General features: G+C 43.1%; 1 protein-coding gene across 9 annotated transcripts in view; it reads right to left on the bottom strand.

Moving 5' to 3' along the window:
* The window catches only part of MGAT5 (alpha-1,6-mannosylglycoprotein 6-beta-N-acetylglucosaminyltransferase), a 374,663-nt gene that overhangs the window by 200,519 nt on the left and 151,790 nt on the right, over window positions 1–22,354 (bottom strand). For all 9 annotated transcript variants that reach the window (XM_082465860.1, XM_082465863.1, XM_082465859.1 and 6 more), the window contains one exon: window positions 20,997–21,161. In XM_082465860.1, the coding sequence (XP_082321986.1) occupies window positions 20,997–21,161 (165 nt within the window). The remainder of the gene's footprint in view (window positions 1–20,996; window positions 21,162–22,354) is intronic.

Below are 22,354 nucleotides of genomic sequence, written 5' to 3'. Positions count from 1 at the left end.
CATTTGTCAGGGGGAGGAAAAATGAATAAATACAGGACAGGCGACTGGTTCTGTAGAAGTCTTGTATTATTTGACTTTTAAAATTAGATGCATGGCCTAATTTGATAAAAATAAAAATTAAGGGGCTTCCCTGGTGGCGCAGTGGTTAAGAATCCGCCTACCAATGCAGGGGACACGGGTTCGAGCCCCGGTCCGGGAAGATCCCATATGCCGTGGAGCGGCTAGGCCCGTGAGCCACAACTACTGAGCCTGCGCGTCTGGAGCCTGTGCTCCGCAACGGGAGAGGCCGCGACAGTAAGAGGCCCCCGCTCGCCGCAACTGGAGAAAGCCCTCGCACAGAAACAAAGACCCAACACAGCCAAAAATAAATAAATTAATTAAAAAAAAAATTAAACCTAAGAAAAGGCTTACACTTTAGGCCTAGCCATTTGAGAGCTAAGAAACTCTCCCAGGAGAATAATCAGATGTGCAAAGATCTATGTTCACTGCAACAATCTTCTTAATAGAAAAAGGGGGGGGGCTCTATTATTTCTTTCATAATAGAAAATATTAGGGATTTAGTTAATGAAATAAGAATAATGAAATATTATGTTATTTAAATAATCAAGCTTTCGAAGAATAATAAAAACATGATAGAATGCTCCTTTAAAAATCAGGATTTAGAAACTATACGGAGTACAAGGATAGTTTTCATATGCATAGAAAAAAGAAAAAAGCCAAGTATATGTTAACAGCTATGTGCTCTAGATAGTAGGATTGCAGGTCATTTTTATTTCTTATTTATACTTCTCCATATCTTCTAAATTTCCTACAGTGAATTTGTGTCACTTGGTCAAACACTTTTACAGTGTTTTTAATTTATAAAGCAGGAAAAATATATAAAAATTGGAAAACAATTCTTGGTATTTCTCTAGAGAAAATGACCTCATTTGAAATACTTAATGGTTAAGAAAAAAATAAAAGGGTAATCAATGCACAATGGCAAAAAGACAAAAATAAAAAATCAAAACCCACAAAATAAAGTACGTCTGGTGCCTGAAACACAGTCACATTGGAATCGCCAAAAAAGGTCCTGTCTCTTCAATTACCTTCCACTGCTGAGCCTTAAACTGGTCTCATCTTTTAAAACACCCCGGATGTGACCTTTTGGCTTGAGGGTCAGTGAAATTCTATTGTCCCAGCTGTGGGGCAGCATCTCTGGATGTGAAGTTTAGATCCAAGCCAACCAGGATCTGAGTCCCAGCTCAGGCTTTCACCAATGTGGGCAGATTATACACTCTCTCCTACCCTGCTATTCCCTGTCTATTAAATTGGGATCATTATTTTGCAGGTTTGCTCTGAGAAAAGAACTAGTAAAGTACTTTAAAATGATTATTTGTGTCTGGGACATAGTAATCCATCAGTAAATGGTGGCTATTTTTTTTTTGTTCTATTTTATAAACACCTCACAAGTTAAATCTGTTTAGCCATAGTCACTAATAGAAAGTATATACTCATCCACTCACCGACTCCTTCTCCCAGACTTAACTATGGGCCATGTGTGCTCAGTTTGAGAACGGGCAAAGGGACAGACTGATTTCAAAGAGCTACACAGCAGTGACTAGCTCACCGTGTCAAATTTTTACAACTTCATTCTTTATTAAGAAAGTGGCTATCTCCAAGGGAACTTGATCAACTTGCAAAGGATTTGTGAGCTCTTTTTACAAATCACAAAGGAAGGTTCAAGAGGTACAAGAGATGTGCAGTGTGAATAACAAAAAGCTATACCTTTGGAAATTAAATCAATCAGAGCATTATTAGTTAGACTGACCTTTACCAAGGTCAGGGTGTTACATCCACACAAGGCATACCTTGGTGATTATTTTCATCAGGGCTTTAAATATTTTTAATAGTGTTTTCAGTGACTCTGCTTGTAGTTTCTATCGCCAAAATCTGTAGGGTATCAAAGTGTCAGTATGATGTAGATTTGAAAGATGGGAAAAATTGGCACCATTATCAAGAAACTGTTGAGAAGACCAGAGATGGGCAAATGTTTCCTCCATTCAAATGTGGTAGAGTAATAAGATTATAAAACGTAAGAATAAGTGTCCTGTTCATTCCTGGCAAAATTCTAGAGAAGATTACTATACAGATGACTTAACAGTAATTAGAATACCAACTAAACTATCATTATCCACAACTCTCTCCCTCCTCCTTTTTAAAGCGGTACCAGATCAGGAAAGGAGGGAAGGGTGAAATGTCCTCTGACATGACATCTTGATGTTAGTCTTTTACTGATAGCCTTGTGAATAAGATTGGAAAGTGACTGGCTAACTAGTTGTATTTGTACCTGGTCCAGCAATTACACCAGAACGATATTGATCAATGGACCCACGTCAACCCAGAAGTTGCCTCTAATGCTGTCGCCATGCCTCTGCTCTTCAACTCGTTGACTGAAAGCCAAAGTGGAAATACTGATGACCCACCTGGAAGAAAAAACTAATAATTCAGAAGACAACAAAAACTGTAAAGAGTCAATAGGAGGGTAAGGTCCCTCTTTTCTTCCAAGCTCCACACTACTCAGCTACTTTCTGGAGGAATGAACACAGCTCTGGCATCCCACCGTAAGTGGAGAGTCTTGGCAAACGGCAGCATGCTCAGAGGAGGGCACTGGGGCAGGGGCAAGGGATGGAGACATCACACACCAGGAACGGACTGGTGACAGAGCTGAGACGGTGAGGATGTACTGCCTGAAAAGGAACACTCTGCAGACACATGACACAAGTCTCCAAAGAACAGGAGTTGTTCTAGACGGCGAAGCCAAGATCAGCAAGTGAAAATACCAAACTAGAACTGCCCCAAGCCCAGCTGGTTATCTTCTACGGTGGTTGAGCCCCACCAGGGCCAGAGCTCATGGGGCACAGGTGGCGCACTGCACTCCAGGGAACACCATTCATTTAGAGCAATGGGCAGCAAGCTTCTTCTGTAAAGAGCTAGACAGTAAATATTTTCAGCTCTGTGGATCATACGGTCTCCACCACAACTTCTCAATTCTATATTTGTAGCACAAAAGCAGCCATATACGGAAATAACTGGATTCCAACACTTGATTTAAAAAACACGTGGTTGGCCAGATGTGGCCAATGGGCCATAGTCTGCTAACCCCCCTTATATAGACTATGAGGTCCATTGACATCGTATAAGATCTAGGCTAGAAAATCATCCACCAAGGATTTCAGAAGGCTGCAGTCTCAATTTGGGGGAAAGGTTAGAACATCCAAGTCTCTTCTACTTCTAAAAGTCCATGAAAATCTGGCTATGAAAGAAGAAACAGAAAAATCAGACGATCTCACAGTTAGTTCTGATAGCAGTAGTTCTAGAACCCAGACCGCCTGCATCCCTGGTCCTGCACTCCTTCACCACGGCACACAGTTCCAAGCCTGGCATTCCTCAACTTGTGGCCAGCTTACACTCAGAAATCTTCTAAACGCCAGCCAGTCAATCACTAGCCGGTCACGTATTCTCAGAAACCTTCCTGCATTGATGCCCATGTCTTTGCATCCCTGATATCACACAGAGAGAACCCAGCGGCTGGGAGAATCCGTGCGATTCTCTCCTTTGGAGACCAAGGACAGAGTAGGCAGAGACTGGATGTCATCTGTAGAAGAGTTTCTTGTGGAGCCTGGGAAGCAGGGCCAGACTTTCACCTCATGACTCCGTGTGTCCAAGATTTCATCTTGAGTCAAGGGAAGCAGAGGAGATGACTGCAACAGTGAGAAGATCTGCATCTTGGACCCAGATAAACCCTGATGACTTCTAATCCAAGTACCATCTTTCAGGAAGCATTAAGCTGAAAGCAAGAACCCAATGTACGTCAAGCCACACAAATACCATATAGGACCAATGATGATTTCACTGTGGCCTTCTGAAGACTCGCTGTCACAGACCCACATCCCCAAATCTGAAATGGCTTCTAAAAAGCAAACACTACATTCTTCAACAATGGTTTTAAATCTGAAGAGAGATAGGCAAAAACAGACAAGAAGTTGATCTCCACTTCATGACCAAAAGCCCAACCCTACCCCAAATGTGTGACCCTTCTGCTAAAGACTTGATTATATTTAGCCTACTTGGCAAGAGAACAGAATTTGCCCTTACTTTGGTGCCTTAAATACAATTTTTAAAAAATTTATTTCATCAAAGTATAGCTGATTTACAATTTGTGTTAATTTCTACTGTACAGCAAAGTGATTCAGTTATACATGTACATACATCTTTTTTCATATTCTTTTCCATTATGGTTTATCACAGGATATTGAATATAGTTCCCTGTGCTATACAGTAAGACCTTGTTGTTTATACATTCTATAAAATCATAGTTTGCATCTGCTAATCCCAAACTCCCAATCCATCCCTCCCCGACCCTTTAATACAATTTTTGAAGCTTGTTAAATTTGGCCGAAACGTCTATGGAACAAAGTCACCTACCATTTGCCAAAACCACTTTTTGATCGTTATAATAATCGCCAGTATTTTCTGAGCACTTTCTGTTTCCCAGCCCTTCGTACACACTTTCTCACGAGGTCCTCACAATGTCCCCATGAACTAATTTCTGCAGTACAGATGAGGAAACTGAGACTTGGTCTCTCTAAATGACTCAGCCAGAGCCACAGGGCTGGTGGAACTGAGCACGGAGCCAGCGCTCTTGGCTGCCGTACACCCTGAGGATCATCACACACCGAACCACTGCATGAACACAACACTTGGCCGTGGTTCCGATACCATCTCTCAAATACCCAGCCTGAGTCTAGCATCAATCACAAGTGATATCGTTTGGTAGTAAATGTTCTCTATTGGGGTTTTAATAGACCACCTCCTGCAGTAAAAGATTAAAAGGGCACAAGAGTGTTTCTTGAATACACCCAGGAAGAATGTGCCAGTGACCCCTGTGTGTGGACCAACCTTCCCCAGGTGGCCTCATGGCTCCCTTCCTCACCCATTTGGGTCTCCATCAATGTCACTTCTTCAGAGAGGTTTTCCCTGACAACCCACCCAAACCTGAAGCAGTACCCCCCCTTCCCTGCTACCTCCTCATTCTGCTTCGCTCTTTCCTATAGCATTTATCACCACTGGGCATGGTATATGCTTGGGTATTTGTTGATTATCTGCTTTCACTGCTGGGCTGTAATCTCCATGAAAGAAGACACTTGGATTTGCTCACCCCTCTATCTCCAGCACCTAGAAAGTACCTGGCACAGAACACATGCTTACAGTATCTGGTAGGAAAGCAGCAAATCAATCACTCTCTGGGTGACAGAATAACTGCTGCTTTGTATTTTCATCTTTGTGCTTAGCTGTAATTTCTAAATTTTTAGCAGTCAAATTTTATCCTTTTTTGTAATACAGAAGTAAAGTTCTATTTACAAAGCCCTTCCTTTAGGGAACACCACCTATTATTACGTAAACTCAAAGATGGAGATTATGGCTGCTTTCGGTCACTGGTAGCCTGGAGGCATGAAAACCACGCTAAATGAATCCCCTGGTGCCCTCAGATGACAGGTCAGCACGGCCAGCCACGGGCAGGCACTCATCACAGGCTTTGCTGGCCAACTCGGCTGCTGCTAATGGCCCTCTGCCTTCAGTGAACAGCGGTCCCCCCACCTGGCCCAGCCATGTGTGCCAGAGCCTCTGCCTAGTCCTCCCAGCGTCCCTGGAAGTGCAGGGAAGGCAGTTAGGCAGTTTCTCCTCGTCACCATGTTACTCCATCTCACGGGGGCCAGAAATGGAAGGAGAGAACGGAGCTCATAACAGTCCCCTAGAGGATACCCATCGGCCGCCCCGGAGCTCAGCTCAGGAGCACCACTGAAGAGAAACCACTGGAGCTGCAGCCAAGTGGTCCACTGTGTTTCCATCTCAGATACCATCAGATCCAGCTTTTACTCATCTTCTCTTTACCCCAAGCCAACTGCACCTTGAAATAAAGTCTTAAATATTTACTCTGTCCTTCAGCTCATCTCGCTATAATGTATACTGCTCCTATTAACCTAATACGTAATGAGAGCAATTATTGAGAAAGTTCTATTAGCATAAAGTTTAGACAGGTTAATGATTGCCTTCCCTTGAGAGCTGACCTCTACAGCACAGGAATTCCCCACCCTGCTTTGGAGGGAGATGGCGTAGCGAGCGGTCAGGCACAGTTTCCAGAATGCTCGAGTTTGCTGTCACAAAGGCCATATGACATTCACTGCATGACAGTGGACATTCCTTCTGTGCCAAATCCTGTAGGTTATTCCAAGTCCTATCCCCAGATGGCTATAGAGTTTGAAGGTCATTTCCCAGGCAAAGCCAACAGGTCCTCCCAGACTAGAGTGAAAGAAGCTCTCGGTTGAAGGTCAAGGAAGGTACCATGAGCATTGCTGATCCTGGCTTCCTTCTCCTCCGCTACACGGCGAGCCCTACCTTCCCAGCAGGAGCCCGAGCTTCCGACCTGGCTGCATCCCCACTGCCTGACACAAGGCCTGGCACCATCCAGGCGGTGCTGGGTATATAAAGGGCACATCAGTGCTGGCGGTATTATCTTCGGGCCCCTCCCTTCTAACAGGGTACTAACCACAAAGGGCGGGGTCTGCAGGTATGTGGCGACAAGACGTGGTGTCAGGCTCTCAGCACACCTTTATCTCATACATCCTCACGGCTCGTGGGGAGAACGCTGGTGTCACTATCTCTCTTGCACAATGAAGCTGAGGCTCAGCGATAGCGAGAAAACGCCAACAGCGGGTAAGTAAGGGGGGCTGGGAGTTCTGCTGAAGATTACCTGATACCAGTGGCCCAAGAGTGAGTGCCAAGAGCTTCCAGGAGTCCCTTTCCCCAGGTCCAGTCTCCTCTAGGAAACACAGCACCAGAACTGGGTAGTTTACACACTAACAAGCACTGACCACCTGCTACACGCCTGGCCACGGGTCGAAGCCTGAGCTGCATCCTTAAGAAGTGCATGTCCCAGTGGCCAAAACTTATTGAGCTCTTATTTTTTGTTTTCCACAAAAAATTAATTCACAGTCCCCACCACAGCACCACAGCCCAGGCACTTTAATCCCAGTGTACTGATGAGAAAACTGACTGGGTTTCTCCAAGGACACGCGGCTAGAAGGGGGCGGAGCTGGGATTTGAGCCCAGGCAGTCAGGGCTCAGAGTCTGAGCCAGAACCTACGGCTGCTGGTAGATCACACCCGCCGGACAGGGCAAGCATTAGCTCAAGCCCTTCACTTGATGTTCACTGTGGTTCTTCCGTTTCAAGAGCCCATCTCCAGCTGCCTCCAAGTAGAGAGAAAGTCCCCACTGTAGAGGTTGACTTGAAAAGTTCCCCAACATGAAACATCAAGACAGCTTCAAAGCAGTTCAAGACTTGTGGTTGTCAAGGGGGAGGAAGGGAGAGGGAGGGAAGGATTGGGAGTTTGGCATTAGCAGATGCAAACTATTATATAGAGGATGGATGAACAAGGTCCTACTGCAGAGCACAGGGAACTATATTCAGTATCCTGTGATAAACCATAATGGAAAAGAATATGAAAAAGAATGTACATATACGTCTAACTGAATCACTTCGCTGTACAGCAGAAATTAACACAACACTGCAAATCAACTATAACTGCAATAAAATAAATTAAAAAAAAAAAAAAAGCAGTTCAGAGCGTAGCTGGTCACCTCTGACAAGGCACATCAAAATGCAGTTTAAACCCTCTGTCGACTCCCGACGGGAGCCCCGCAGCTGGCCCTGCTGATGCTACAGGCCTTCAGTCTGACACAAATGGACTTGGGGGCTGTGTGATCACGCACATGAGATGTGCCTGATGTCCAAAAGCAAAGGAGGGACAGACAAAGGAGACCACCAGGAGGTGATGCCTGCAGGCCGAACTGGGGGGCAGCTCAAACTCTCTTCCTCATGTTATTGAATTGGACACCCCTTTCCTTCATTTCTAAACTCAGCCAAGAACTTCAGACCACCTTTACCTCATATGCTCCATCTCTTCTTTTTCTGAGATCCAGTGAGGATGGGAAAACCAAACTAGCAACTGATTTTCATTGAGGCCGCCTAATTTTAGAAGCTAGGGACATGCAAAGCCAAAAGCACAGCTTAAAGGAAAATCCCTCAAAACCCCAAAAGCCTCTGAACCTAAGAATCCTTTTCAACAACGTTCAGCAGACAGTCCCCTGCTTCCATCCAAACAGCTTTCATTCTAAAATATTTCTGAATTTTTAAAATCTCAGGCTCTAGAATGCTTCTATTGAAATAACGTGTCAGTGCAAACAGGGAGAGGATGAAACGGCGAAGACAAGGGAACGTCTTCAGGAAAGCATATGCAAGCTGATAGCACAACTGTATACACGTACCTCATTAAGCCCAATTAGAGCAAGTGGGATCTGTCACCTTCTGATTAAAACAAACACGTCTAATTTCAGCATGTCCTATCTCCGATCCACAGAAGCACCCCGCGTGGAGGCATTTCCACAAACAACAGTAAAGCCCACACAAGTTCCCAAGGCCAATACCACCATGCACATTCCTAAAGGCTGCTGTTCTTCCCGATGTTTCCCCTCAAACAGCTGGGGAAGAACAGCACCCCCTAGAGGGACACTCACTCTTACTTTTTCAAATGAAAACAGCCACGTATTCCTTGAAGGACCAGTAATGAGTCCAAAGGCACTGAGATTGGTGGGCCCCTGCCTCTTTTCTGCAAGAACCTTTCATTCAGAGCAATCCCTAATAGAGCGTAGCTGGTGAGAATTTTTTTTTAATCCTACTTTCGTTTTTATAATTAACCATGAAGAAATAACAAAGTAAATTATCTTTTTATGGAATCTTAGTTTTCAGAAAGCGTAGGAAAGCAAAAAAAAAAGCATTTCCCTTTTGATCAACGTAGCAGTCAACTTTCTAGGTGCTTTCAGGCATTCCTAAAATATTTAGGAGACTGCCAAAGCCGGCGAGCAGCAGACACTGCAATTCAGAACTGAGCGTGTGGCTGTGGTGCTAGAAGCTTCAGGGCAGTGGCTGAGCTGGTGTGTGGCCAGGAGAGGGAAGCACGCGTTCAGCTGGACAAACACTTACGGAGAACCTGCTACTTGCCAGGCTCCCAGCTAGGTATTGGGATGAAAAGAAAAATGCAGGGTACTTGGTCCATGCCTTTGAAGAGCTTAGAGCCTGGCTGTGAAAGGTCCAAAGATGCACACAGCAGTCATGGGAACATAAAGCAAGGGCACCAGAAACCTCTGGGGCCTGAAGGACATCAAGGAAGGCTTCTTATTGGAGAGCGTGCTTCAGGTGAGTCTTGGAAGAGATGATAAATAAGGGTAAGCCAGAAAAATGTAGGGCATTCCAGGCTGAGGACAAAAACACGGCAATGTATCAGGGCACACATGAACAGCATGTTGTGGGCTGGGCCAGTTCCTGGCAGGGCTGGGCCACACTCAGCCACAGCAGCATTTAAAATGGGGGCAGAAAGGTTAGCATTCCAGAAGCTTTGCCCTCTGTGAACTCTCCTGGAAAGAAAAGTTGGGAGTCAGGCTCAGGACGACTCTGGAAATCCAAACCATAACGTGATGAGGGTCTCTGATCCCTTTATCTCTTTTATCTGCTTGCTTGGAATCTCTTTAGGGACCCTCCCCCATCATGAAATCTCGGGGTGACGTACGTGATGCAGGCCTAGCCAATCAGGAGGTCGCTGGGCAATGTCACTGGGTTATGGAGAGGCACACACTGCAAGACAAGCCAAGCCAAGCCAACAGAACACTCCCAAAGAGTGTTGCCAGAAACCCAGAGCCTCCTGCGGCCACTTCTGCCACCATCCTGGGAAGATGGCCTAAGAATGAAGCCAATGCCGACGGCAGTACCGCTGAGGTTGTTGGAGACGGTTCCTGTGTCTGTATCTAGCAATACGAGCTCAGCCTCATCTTCTGAACTCTCCAATTACATGGGCCCCAAATTTCATTTCTGTTTGAGTATTTTTGCCTCTTGCAACCAAGAGATTACTGACAAATACGTGGAATTCCCGTTAAGCCTCTAAGTATTGATAATAAAGATCTCCATGTACTGACAAAAAGGTCAATTTGGGAACTTCAAGTTAAGGCACTCAAAAGAAGTAATACGGGGCTTCCCTGGTGGCGCAGTGGTTGAGAATCTGCCTGCCAATGCAGGGGACACGGGTTCGAGCCCTGGTCTGGGAAGATCCCACATGCCGCGGAGCGACTAGGCCCATGAGCCACAACTACTGAGCCTGCGCGTCTGGAGCCTGTGCTCCGCAACAAGAGAGGCCGCGATAGTGAGAGGCCCACGCACCGCGATGAACAGTGGCCCCCGCTTGCCGCAACTAGAGAAAGCCCTTGCACAGAAACGAAGACCCAACACAGCCAAAAATAAATAAATAAATAATAATAAAAAATAATAAAAGGAATTCCTTTCAAAAAAAAAAAAGAATACACATGTATGAAAATATTTTCTAATCCATAAAGCACTATAGAAATATTAGTTATTAGTTTCACCATGGTGATATCAATAACTAGTCAATATTATATTGCATATAAATATTAATAACTAATAATGAGTCAATCCAATTTTCATTCTTATATCAATATTCTAAATGTGTAGCCTTTAAACTGTAATTAACAAATGCTCATTTAGTGCTGACTTTGCACCAGGCACGTTTCTACATAGTATACTGATCTCACTTAATCCTCATAAACAACCCCCATGAAATGGACACTACTATTAACTCCCCCATTTTACAGAAGAGGCAACGCAGGCATTGAAAGGTTAAGAAACACACCCAAGGTCATGGGCTTCCCTAGTGGCGCAGTGATTGAGAATCTGCCTGCCAATGCAGGGGACACGGGTTTGAGCCCTGGTCTGGGAAGATCCCACATGCCGCGGAGCAACTGGGCCCGTGAGCCACAATTACTGAGCCTGCGCGTCTGGAGCCTGTGCTCTGCAACAAGAGAGGTTGCGACAGTGAGAGGCCCATGCACCACGATGAAGAGTGGCCCCCGCTCGCCGCAACTAGAGAAAGCCCTCGCACAGAAACAAAGATCCAACACATCCAAAAATAAATAAATAAATAAAGAAGCTTTCATTTAAAAAAAGAAACACACCCAAGGTCACACAGGTATGAAGTGGTGGAGCCGGGATTTGAACCTGGGCAGCGTGGCTCTACAAACAGTGCCTTTCACTGTCCCTCATCTCCTGAGAATCAATGTTCCAACTTCCTTTAAACTGGTATCCCTAAACAAATGACTTGCGGCCAGGCAATTTACACTCCCTAAATCCACATTAACACATGGCTTCTGTCCTCCCCAACTCCTGCCTTTGCTGGCTTGTTTCCTCCATAAATGCACCCCCCCAGTCATCCTTCAAGCTCCATCCTTGGGAATCATATGACGGCTCCTTCCTCGCCCCCTCCCATGGTCCACCAGCATCCCCGTCACGTGAGCTCCACCCATGTGGGTCTCAAACCTCCCCTTCTCCCTGGCCTCACGCACATGTCTTGCAATCCTTCTACACGAGTCAACTACACTCTCATCTGGCCCCTTCGCAAGCATCCTGCGTCCACATGGCCATTAATCTTTCTCTGAAAATACAGACCTCATCTAATCATCCTCCTGCTTCAAACCCTCATCAGCTGTCACCGCCTACAGGACAAAATAGAAACTCCTTAGTGTTACATTGAAAACTCTTCACAGATCCCCCAACCCACCTTCTTCCAGTCTCATCTCCTTTTATGTTGCTCCAGATAAGGTCTGGAGGGCATTTCACGCTGTGAAGTAGATCTTTGGGGACCTCTCATTTTCCTTAACTTATTTAATTTACTTGCTCATATCTCGATAATTATATACTCTGCTTAAAAATTAATAAAATGGAATTTCTTCTAAAACATTCTGGTAATTTAAATCCACTCTCTCCAACTACTTTGCCATCATTATTCTGAATTGGTGGCTCTTTCATGAAAAGAAATAATTACCTTCTATACAAGCCAGAGTAAAATGCAGATTGCCAAAATTTTACTGGTTTGTGTCCAGGAAAGAGGTTTCTTAAGGTCAGAACTGCAGAAGAGTGTTCTGGGAGTTTATGAAATCTCTTAAAGCTTTCAAAGACCAGTTGCAAAGCCAGAAGTGGTGAGGATTGGGAGGTCTGCAAACAGCCTTGCTCGGAAAGCGGAAGGAGACCGGCTGCTCAGGAAGCCTCAGTGTCTCAAACATCATTCTGCACTGATCATAAGTGGGAAAACCAGTTTCCAACAATACCTTATAGATCAGGGTTTCTGAACCACTGCACAATTGACATTTGGGGCTAGATAATTCTCTGCTGTGGGGCTGGCCTGTGCACTGCAAGCTGTTTAGCAGCAACCCTGGCCTCTATCTAGTACATGTCACTAGCACCTCCTCAGGTGTGACAACCAAAAAATGTCTCCAGATATTGCCAAGCGTTGCCTGGGTGGCAAAATTGCAGGCAGTTGAGATTCAATGCTATAAATACCCAGGCACACAGGTCAGCACCACTCCTCTGAACTGCATTTTCTTTCTCTTCCTCCTTCTTTGTGATAAAAATAAAAGTGCCCTTGACCACACAAAGTGAAAACCACACCAACAATGGCATACATTTTCTGTGAAGATACCAAAGGGACTGTTTCTCACAGGCAGCCAAATACTTATTGCTGCCTTTGCAAAGAATGAAACAGAAAGGGACACATACATAGAAGGTACTCATTTGTTTCTTGCTTAGATTAATAATAAAAAAAAAAAAGCCCCCTGCAGTCTCACCTCTCTCCTGTCTCTCGGGCAGCATCTGGGGTGCCACTGACAGGCCAATACCTGACCCTGGGAAAGTCACCTGCTAAGCTCCTGCTTGGGTGGGGCTGGGACACTTCAGGTGCTACACCAACACATCTGATAACTTGAGGACACAACCAAGGAAACAGCACAGGTGCAACTTCATTGCAAGGTCCATTAGCAGCACCAAAAGGGGGAAACTGCACTTCCAAATACAGGCCCTGGAACTCAGCAGGGACATTTTTCATTATCAATTTTCCAATGCTAAGAATAACAATTATGGTTCTTTTATTGAGAACAACACCCAAGTTCAAATACACTGCACTTCAACCCCAAATACTAGAATATGTTGCACGCTGAAACTGACGTGTGGAAAATGCAGGGCTGCCTAATGTTCAATTTGAACTCAATAACAGAAAGCATCCTCTTGGGTTGTGCCTGCATTTTCGATTTTGTGACCGTGTTTCCCAATTCACCTTGCAATTGTAAGCAATCAAAACAGAAGGAGATGCTATCATGATGTTCAGCCTTGTTGTGAACCATCAGCGTTGGCCAGTTATTCAGCTGCTGCTGAACGACAACAACAAGTTCTTGAGAGTATAAATGAATAAATTTGCAAACACGCGTGTGCCCACGTTCCTCCCTCCCCTCCCCCACACCACAGAGAGCTGCACAATATCCCCATTCCCCCCAAATATTACAATCTAGAGTTGGAACCATCACATTCTAGGAAGGCTCCACAGCACCAAGTCATCCACGGGAAGCTAAGTCATGACCGACAAAAACGGAGTCGTATTTCTTAGGCAGTGTCTGCTGCTCAAGTCCGAGAAAGGAACAGGAATGCCAAGTCCCACTACCAAGCAAATCCTCATACATATAAATGGAAAAGAGGAGCAACAAGGAGAAACCCTTGTAGAAGTGAAACCAAATGCCACCCACCCCCAGCATAATCCAACCCATGTGGACAGTATTTATTAAACACCTTCAACAGCCATGCTTTGAACAACACACTGTGGACAAAACGAGGATAAAAGCAGACACTGACAGTCCTCAGAAGGCCAGCACTGTCACATCACACACCTGTAGCTTTTTACCTTTCCCCCATGTCAGTACACGGCCAAGAAGTACAGACCCCATCCTACTCACTCCACTTCATAATTTAAGATCACAACTCTAGAGAAAAGCAGAATCGGTCTTTCAAAAAAATCAAAGTATCATTCCGAAAATAAATAATTTTGACAAAGGCACACTCAAGTCCCTTCAAGGATTAAACCTGGAGAAATCATAATTGGTTGAAAGGTGGTTTTTGTTTTTTTCAATCTATTTTTTCATTTCTTTGATTCACTGTCCTCTTCAGTAAGATAAACAGAGCTCAGAAATGCAGTTCATTTGGTCACAAATCAAGCCTTGGAAATTTTGAAAAACTGAAATCGTTTCAAGTATCTTTTCCGACCACAACACTATGAGACTAGATATCAATTACAGGAAAAACACTGTAAGAACTGCAAACACATGGAGGCTAAACAATATGTTACTAAATAAACGAGAGATCACTGAAGAAATCAAAGAGGAAATCAAAAACTACCTAGAAACAAATGACAATGAAAACACGACAACCCAAAACCTATGGGATGCAGCAAAAGCAGTTCAAAGAGAGAAGTTTATAGCAACACAATCGTACCTCAAGAAACAAGAAACACCTCAAATAAACAACCTAACCTTATACCTAAAGCAATTAGAGAAAGAAGAACAAAAAAAACCCAAAGTTAGCAGAAGGAAAGAAATCATAAAGCTCAGATCAGAAATAAATGAAAAATAAATGAAGGAAACAACAGCAAAGATCAATAAAACTAAAAGCTGGTTCTCTGAGAAGATAAAATTGATAAACCATTAGCCAGACTCATCAAGAAAAAAAAGGGAGAAGACTCAAATCCACACAATTAGAATGAAAAAGGAGAAGTAACAACTGACACTGCAGAAATACAAAGGATCATGAGAGATTACTACAAGCAACTATATGCCAATAGAATGGACAACCTGGAAGAAATGGACAAATTCTTAGAAACGCACAACCTTCTGAGACTGAACCAGGAAGAAATAGATAATATAAACAGACCAATCACAAGCACTGAAATTGAAACTGTGATTAAAAATCTTCCAACAAACAAAAGCCCAGGACCAGATGGCTTCACAGGCAAATTCTATCAAACATTTAGAGAAGAGCTAACACCTATCCTTCTCAAACTCTTCCAAATTACAGCAGAGGGAGGGACACTCCCAAACTCGTTCTACGAGGCCACCATCACCCTGATACCAAAACCAAAGATGTCACACAAAAAGAAAGTGACAGGCCAATATCACTGATGAACATAGATGCAAAAATCCTCAACAAAACACTAGCAAACAGAATCCAACAGCACATTAAAAGGATCATACACTATGATCAAGTGGGGTTTATCCCAGAGATGCAAGGATTCTTCAATATACGCAAATCAATCAACGTGATACACCATATTAACAAACTGAAGGAGAATAACCATATGATAATCTCAATAGATGCAAAAAAGCTTTCGACAAAACTCAACACCCATTTATTATAAAAACTCTCCAGAAAGTAGGCATAGAGGGAACCTACCTTAACATAATAAAGGCCATATATGACAAACCCACAGCCAACATCGTTCTCAATGCTGAAAAACTGAAACCATTTCCTCTAAGATCAAGAACAAGACAAGGTTGCCCACTCTCACTGCTATTATTCAACATAGTTTTGGAAGTTTCAGCCACAGCAATCAGAGAAGAAAAAGAAATAAAATGAATCCAAATTGGAAAAGAAGAAGTAAAACTGTCAACTGTTTGCAGATGACATGATATTATACATAGAGAATCCTAAAGATGCTACCAGAAAACTACTAGAGCTCATTAATGAATTTGGTAAAGTAGCAGGATACAAAATTAATGCACAGAAATCTCTTGCATTCCTATACACTAATGATGAAAAAATCTTAAAGAGAAATTAAGGAAACACTCCCATTTACCACTGCAACAAAAAGAATAAAATACCTAGGAATAAACCTATCTAAGGAGACAAAAGACCTGTATGCAGAAAACTGTAAGACATTGATGAAAGAAATTAAAGATGATACAAACAGATGGAGAGATATACCATGTTCTTGGATTGGAAGAATCAACATTGTGAAAATGACTATACTACTCAAAGCAATCTACAGATTCAATGCAATCCCTATCAAACTACCAAAGGCATTTTTCACAGAAGTAGAACAAAAAATTTCACAATATGTATGGAAACACAAAACACCCCATAGCCAAAGCAATCTTGAGAAATAAAAACGGAGCTGGAGGAATCAGGCTCCCAGACTTCAGACTATACTACAAAGCTACAGTAATCAAGACAATATGGTACTGGCACAAAAACAGAAACATAGATCAATGGAAAAGGATAGAAAGCCCAGAGATAAACCTACACACATATGGTCACCTTATCTTTGATAAAGGAGGTAAGAATATACAATGGAGAAAAGACAGCCTCTTCAGTAAGCGGTGCTGGGAAAACTGGTCAGCTACATGTACAAGGATGAAATTAGAACACTTCCTAACACCATACACAAAAATAAATTCAAAATGGATTAAAGACCTAAATGTAAGGCCAGACGCTATAAAACTCTTAGAGGAAAACATAGGAAGAACACTCTTTGACATAAATCACAGCAAGATCCTCTTTCCACCTCCTAGAGAAATGGAAATAAAAACAAAAATAAACAAATGGGACTTAATGAAACTTAAAAGCTTTTGCACAGCAAAGGAAACCATAAACAAGACGAAAGGACAACCCTCAGAATGGGAGAAAATATTTGCAAACAAAGCAACTGACAAAGGATTAATCTTCAAAATATACAAGCAGCTCATGCAGCTCAATATCAAAAAAACAAACAATCTAATCCAAAAATGGGCTGAAGACCTAAATAGACATTCCTCCAAAGAAGATGTACAGATTGCCAACAAACACATGAAAGGATGCTCAACATCACTAATCATTAGAGAAATACAAATCAAAACTACAATGAGGTATCACCTCACACCAGTCAGAATGGTCATCATCAAAAAATCTACGAACAATAAATGCTGGAGAGGGTGTGGAGAAAAGGGAACACTCTTGCACTGTTGGTGGGAATGTAAATTGATAGAGCCACTATGGAGAACAGTATGGAGGTTCCTTAAGAAACTAAAAATAGAACCAGTATATGACCCAGCAATCCCACTACTGAGCATATACCCTTAGAAAACCATAATTCAAAAAAAGACATGTACCACAATGTTCATTGAAGCACTATTTACAATAGCCAGGACATGGAAGCAACCTAAGTGTCCATCGACAGATGAATGGATAAAGAAGATGTGGCACGTATATACAACGGAATATTACTCAGCCATAAAAAGAAACGAAATTGAGTTATTTGTAGTGAGGTGGATGGACCTAGAGTCTGTCATACAGAGTGAAGTAAGTCAGAAAGAGAAAAACAAATACCATATACTAACACATATATAGAATCTAATAAATAAATAAATAAATAAATAAATAAATAAATAAATAAATAAATGGTTCTGAAGAACCTAGGGGCAGGACAGGAATAAAGATGCAGATGTAGAGAATGGACCTGAGGACACGGGGAGGTGGAAGGGTAAGCTGGGACGAAGTGAGAGAGTAGCATGGCCATATATACACTACCAAATGTAAAATAGCTAGCTCGTGGGAAGCAGCTGCATAGCACAGGTAGATCAGCTTGGTGTTTTGTGACCACCTAGAGAGGTAGGATAGGGAGGGTGGGAGGGAGTCGCAAGAGGGAGGGGATATGGGGATGTATGTATACATATAGCTGATTCACTTTGTTATACAGCAGAAACTAACACAACGTTGCAAAGCAATTATACTCCAAGAAAGATGTTTAAAAAAAAATGCAGTTCAATCTGATTCTTGATTTTCATAAAGTTCATTTCCACCTAAATTTATCTAGAGGAACATTCATTTTCACATAATCAAAAAGCCCAAGAGTAAAAATAAATTTAGTAAGACAAGCCATTTTGAATAAAAGCCACATAGAACACAGCTAAACAGAGAAAGAAAAAGGGGACACACACACACACACACACACACACACATCCCTAAAAAGAAAATAAATTTAGAGAATTCTTCTTCAACTGCTATGGTACCCAATTTAGATGCAGTTTATAGCCAACCACAAGATCTATCCGTGAGCAATAAGACACCAGAGTAAGCAGTAAAGTCACACCAGGGAGAACATTTCTGAGCAATTACCACATGTCTTAATGCAGAAAGGAAGAAAGAAAAACTTCACGCAACTACGATTGGAACCCTACAAAAACGATCTCTCTCACAGCTCAAGAGCCACTCCTGCTATGACAGGAGAGGTGTGAGCACTGCCAGAACAGCCATGGATCAGGAAGAGGACAAAAAAGCCATGAGGGCTCGACCATGAGCTAGGACTAGGAACTTACGTGCTTGTCCTTCTTTTTGGCACCCTAATCTACAGACCTGGCAAATAAAAAAAAAAAATATGTGGGTTATCTGACAAGATATAAAGGACCCTCCAACCTCTGGGGGAAATTAAGGAGGATGCCCGCATTCTTCATTCCACATCTATAGCCGCTGTGGCTAACGCAGCAGCGTCTAGGCAGGGAATGCATATGCACACACACGCACAGAGGGACAAGTTGTTTTGTTTTCTAACACACAGGTCAGCCAAAGAAACAGACCCTCAGTCATAAAGAACTTCCTTATTAGACAGGATATTAAATAGTCCAGGAAACTGTCAGCTCTTTAGGAACATCTAAGAAAATGGTTCCACATTCTTTCTACGCTCACCCATTTGGGATGATTTATAAGTGAAAGTAAGAAAGAAGGAGCAAACACAATGTCTTCTCTACTAGGCATGAGGTCTTCAGCTGAGCTCAGCAACAAAGCCTCACCCCATCCCAAATAGTTAAAGTCACAAAACCTGTGTGAAACCACTTCTCTGAGATGCTGAGAAGAGTCAATAAAATCACGTGCCTCCAAGGCTCAGGAACTGTACTGGTATTTACTGAATGGTTGCTAGTTGGAAGGAAGGAGAGGAAACTAACAACTTTTTATCTGTGTCACAATCCATTTCTAGTCTGTGTCTCTTTCTCAATCGCCTCAATCCTACCCACATTCAAAGTTTACCTTCTGACTATGTCAGAAGCCTTCCACAGTCACCCCCACTTAGAATAACATAAATTATGGTCGCTCTAAGCATGTGTATTATTTTACTAATTGGCCAAGTAAAACTCTCGAAGGTATGGAGTGTGTCACACACGAGAGACGCAAACGAGTAAGAATGAGGTTAATTATCAAAAGCATAACTTTAAATTTGCTCCCTTTTTCCAAAAAGGAAACAAAACAAAATACTCTGGTTCTATAAACATCAGTAAAAACACAGTACCAGTGGCACCTCTAAAGGAGCCCTAGTCAGAGCCAATGACTTACAGAATGTGCTCGGAGATAATGTGTTAGCCAAGTAAACTAGCTCCATACACAGGGCTGGGATCCCACTTGAAATAAGTAGCCACGACCTGCTTTCCATTTCATTCCACAATTTTGTACCCTGAGACTTGGAGCTCAGGCACCAAGTCTCCCTGTGAGCCCGGCACACAAACCGGACAGTCAGAGGCAACGAGATCCCTTATCGGGAAGAGAACGACAGCAGACATGTCGACACAGGCCCTACAGGACAGAGGCGGTGGGAGGCAGCAGTGTTAGAGGCAGAGCAATCCTCACCAGCCCCCCGATATAGGGTCCTGCGGAGCTGCCATGAAATCAGACAGGACCTTCTCAACAGCATCTCCTACTGGGAACAGGGGTGGAGGGGTGGAGGCTGCAGAGGCATGGGTTCCATTTATTAATCAGTAGCTCAACACAGTGGGAGGTTTTCTTGTCTAATTACAGAAGCTGTTGGAAACTGCAAGGGAAGACAGGATTTATGGCCTAGATGACACTGCCTCTGTGTTGTAATTAAAAGTTATTTTTAATATCTGTTTGGTGGGATACTTTGGATTATTAAAAATATATTTTGCAATTTAAAACTTGCTAAAGGGCAAAGAACACAGCAGAAACGTCATACAACAAGCTTGCCTAATGTGAAACAATTAAACGTTTTGACACTGGGAGGTGGGAAAGGAAAAGAACCTCTCTCCTACTTAAGGCTGTGAATTTCCTATAAGAAAGAGGGAAAGAAAAGCCAAAAAGGGTACTCAAGTCGGTTTTTAAAATTTCAAAAGTAACCCAGCTACTTATTTTATCCATTAACTAGAGTTTGCATACCACCCACCAGGAGTATAGACAACTCATTCACAGCCATCCACCCAAAACACCTAATCCTAATCCTTATTCTTGAGCTCTTGCTTTGTCCTGGGTCCCTAGGAAACGACAGTGGTCACCCTAACAAGGTCAAGGCCTGGCTCAACCACAAAGGCCCAGAGGCTGGTGCCAGGGCAGTGCGATGGGGGGTCCAATGTGAGCTGTGGACAATACGTGCTGTGTATGATTTGGGGTTTGTTTTAAAATCCATTTCTCTTCTTTCATCCAAGGGTCCAGTTTCAAGAAGGGGACAGACAAATCGCATCCCGGTGTCCACAAGTGGCTACAGAATCAGGCCAAGATCAGGCACGGACCATTTATTCCCCAAGGGCCATTTCTAGAATTTCTATTTCCCCAGATACACAAAGGAGGCACTTTCTGCCATGTTGGTTCTTCTTTAACAGCAGGGAGGAGAGAATCTATTATGTGAAATAGACTTTTGAAATTGTCTGATAAATATGGGGAGGGGAAGGAACCCTCATTGGCATGAGCTGCCCAGATCACCTCTGTATTTCATTTATCCCTGCTGTGAATCTTCTCATTAAAAGTAATTCCAGGAGCTCATTATGGGAAATATGCCATGGAGACCACCAGATATTACACATCATGAAGAGACTATAAAAGCATTTGAACGTGTTATTCAAAAATAAATTTAAAATTAGCTTTACAGGGGCCATACCGAGTTTACGGGATTTATCTTATGCCAATAAGAACGCTATGCTCCTGTATTCTCTTCCCAGTTCGAAGCAGGCTTTGACTTCATGTCAGGGCATAGAATTGCGGTCCTTACCTGCCACATTAATTTTCTCAAGTGCTACCAAGCTGGGAACAGCTGTGGTGGAGTTGGTCAAGTTTGTCCCTGTGCCATTGATTACGAGGTTGTCCACCTTTGACTCTAACTTGCCAATGCGCTGCAAAATGTTATCCAACAACACAGCAAGAGTCTTCTTCAAATCTGTAAAAGAAAACGTACGTAGTTTAAAAATCCTTTGGTCCCCACACATTTGCCTGGCGCGCACACGCTTACCCTCCCTTTGCTTCTCTCTCTGACATGAAGAACAAAAGGTGGCAAATCAAAAAGTACCACTTGAAGACCTGTCCTAACAAACCACCTCTTAGAGATGACAGAGGCCACGTTCAAGTGGCCCAAAGAGTACAAAACAAATCAGTTCGCTCTGTAAGACAACTTTCGCGGTAAGTAACATTAAAATTATTCCTGGCTACTAGGTCGAGAGAGAAAACTCCCTGTTACTCTGCATCCTACCAAACCACTCTGTTAAATTCTTCCTCGTTCTAGCATGGTGGTTACTGACACATAGAATGACAAGCCCAAAGTGTAGCAAGGCCCTGAAGTAACTTCTGGATCAAGTTCATTGTTAGTTGTTTTTTTTTTAATAAATTTTATTTATTTATTTATTTATTTATTTGGCTGTGTTGGGTCTTCGTTTCTGTGCAAGGGCTTTCTCTAGTTGTGGTGAGCGGGGGCCACTCTTCATCGCGGTGCACGGGCCTCTCACTGTCGCGGCCTCTCTTGTTGCGGAGCACAGGCTCCAGACGCGCAGGCTCAGTAGTTGTGGCTCACGGGCCCAGTTGCTCCGCGGCATGTGGGATCTTCCCAGACCAGGGCTCGAACCCGTGTCCCCTGCATTGGCAGGCAGATTCTCAACCACTGCGCCACCAAGGAAGCCCCTCACTGTTCGTTTTTTTAGTGCTGTGGACTCTCGCATGTCCAAATTTTTTGCAAAGTCTTTACTGCTGTTAGTTACATATGGTAATACTTAATAAAAGCTACAGTTCCAGATTCCAGACATGCTGGATAACCCAGAGTTAACTATAATGCAATTTAGGAAGACACTTAAAATAAAGACCAGATTCATTCCTTCATTCAAGACATATTTATTAAACAACTACTATGTGCCAGGCATTGTTCTAGACGCTGGGACTATTCTTTTCTGGTGCTTACATTTAAGAGTTGATTCTCTTTCTTACGTATCTGGCTGTGGGTTATAGAGAAGTGTTCTTCTCTCTGGATAAATTACAGACACATTATCTTCATGCCTATGTAAGTATTTACTAAGTTTGTATACAAGGTATTCTACACACACAGAGAGAAATTAAGTTAGCCCCCTCTCCTCTGGAAACTCATAA

Source organism: Balaenoptera physalus, assembly GCF_965194825.1.
Source record: "Balaenoptera physalus genome assembly, chromosome: 6".
Lineage (NCBI taxonomy): Eukaryota > Metazoa > Chordata > Mammalia > Artiodactyla > Balaenopteridae > Balaenoptera > Balaenoptera physalus.
The sequence above is the reverse complement of the archived record's forward strand: the minus strand, read 5'-3'. Positions and strand labels throughout refer to the sequence as shown.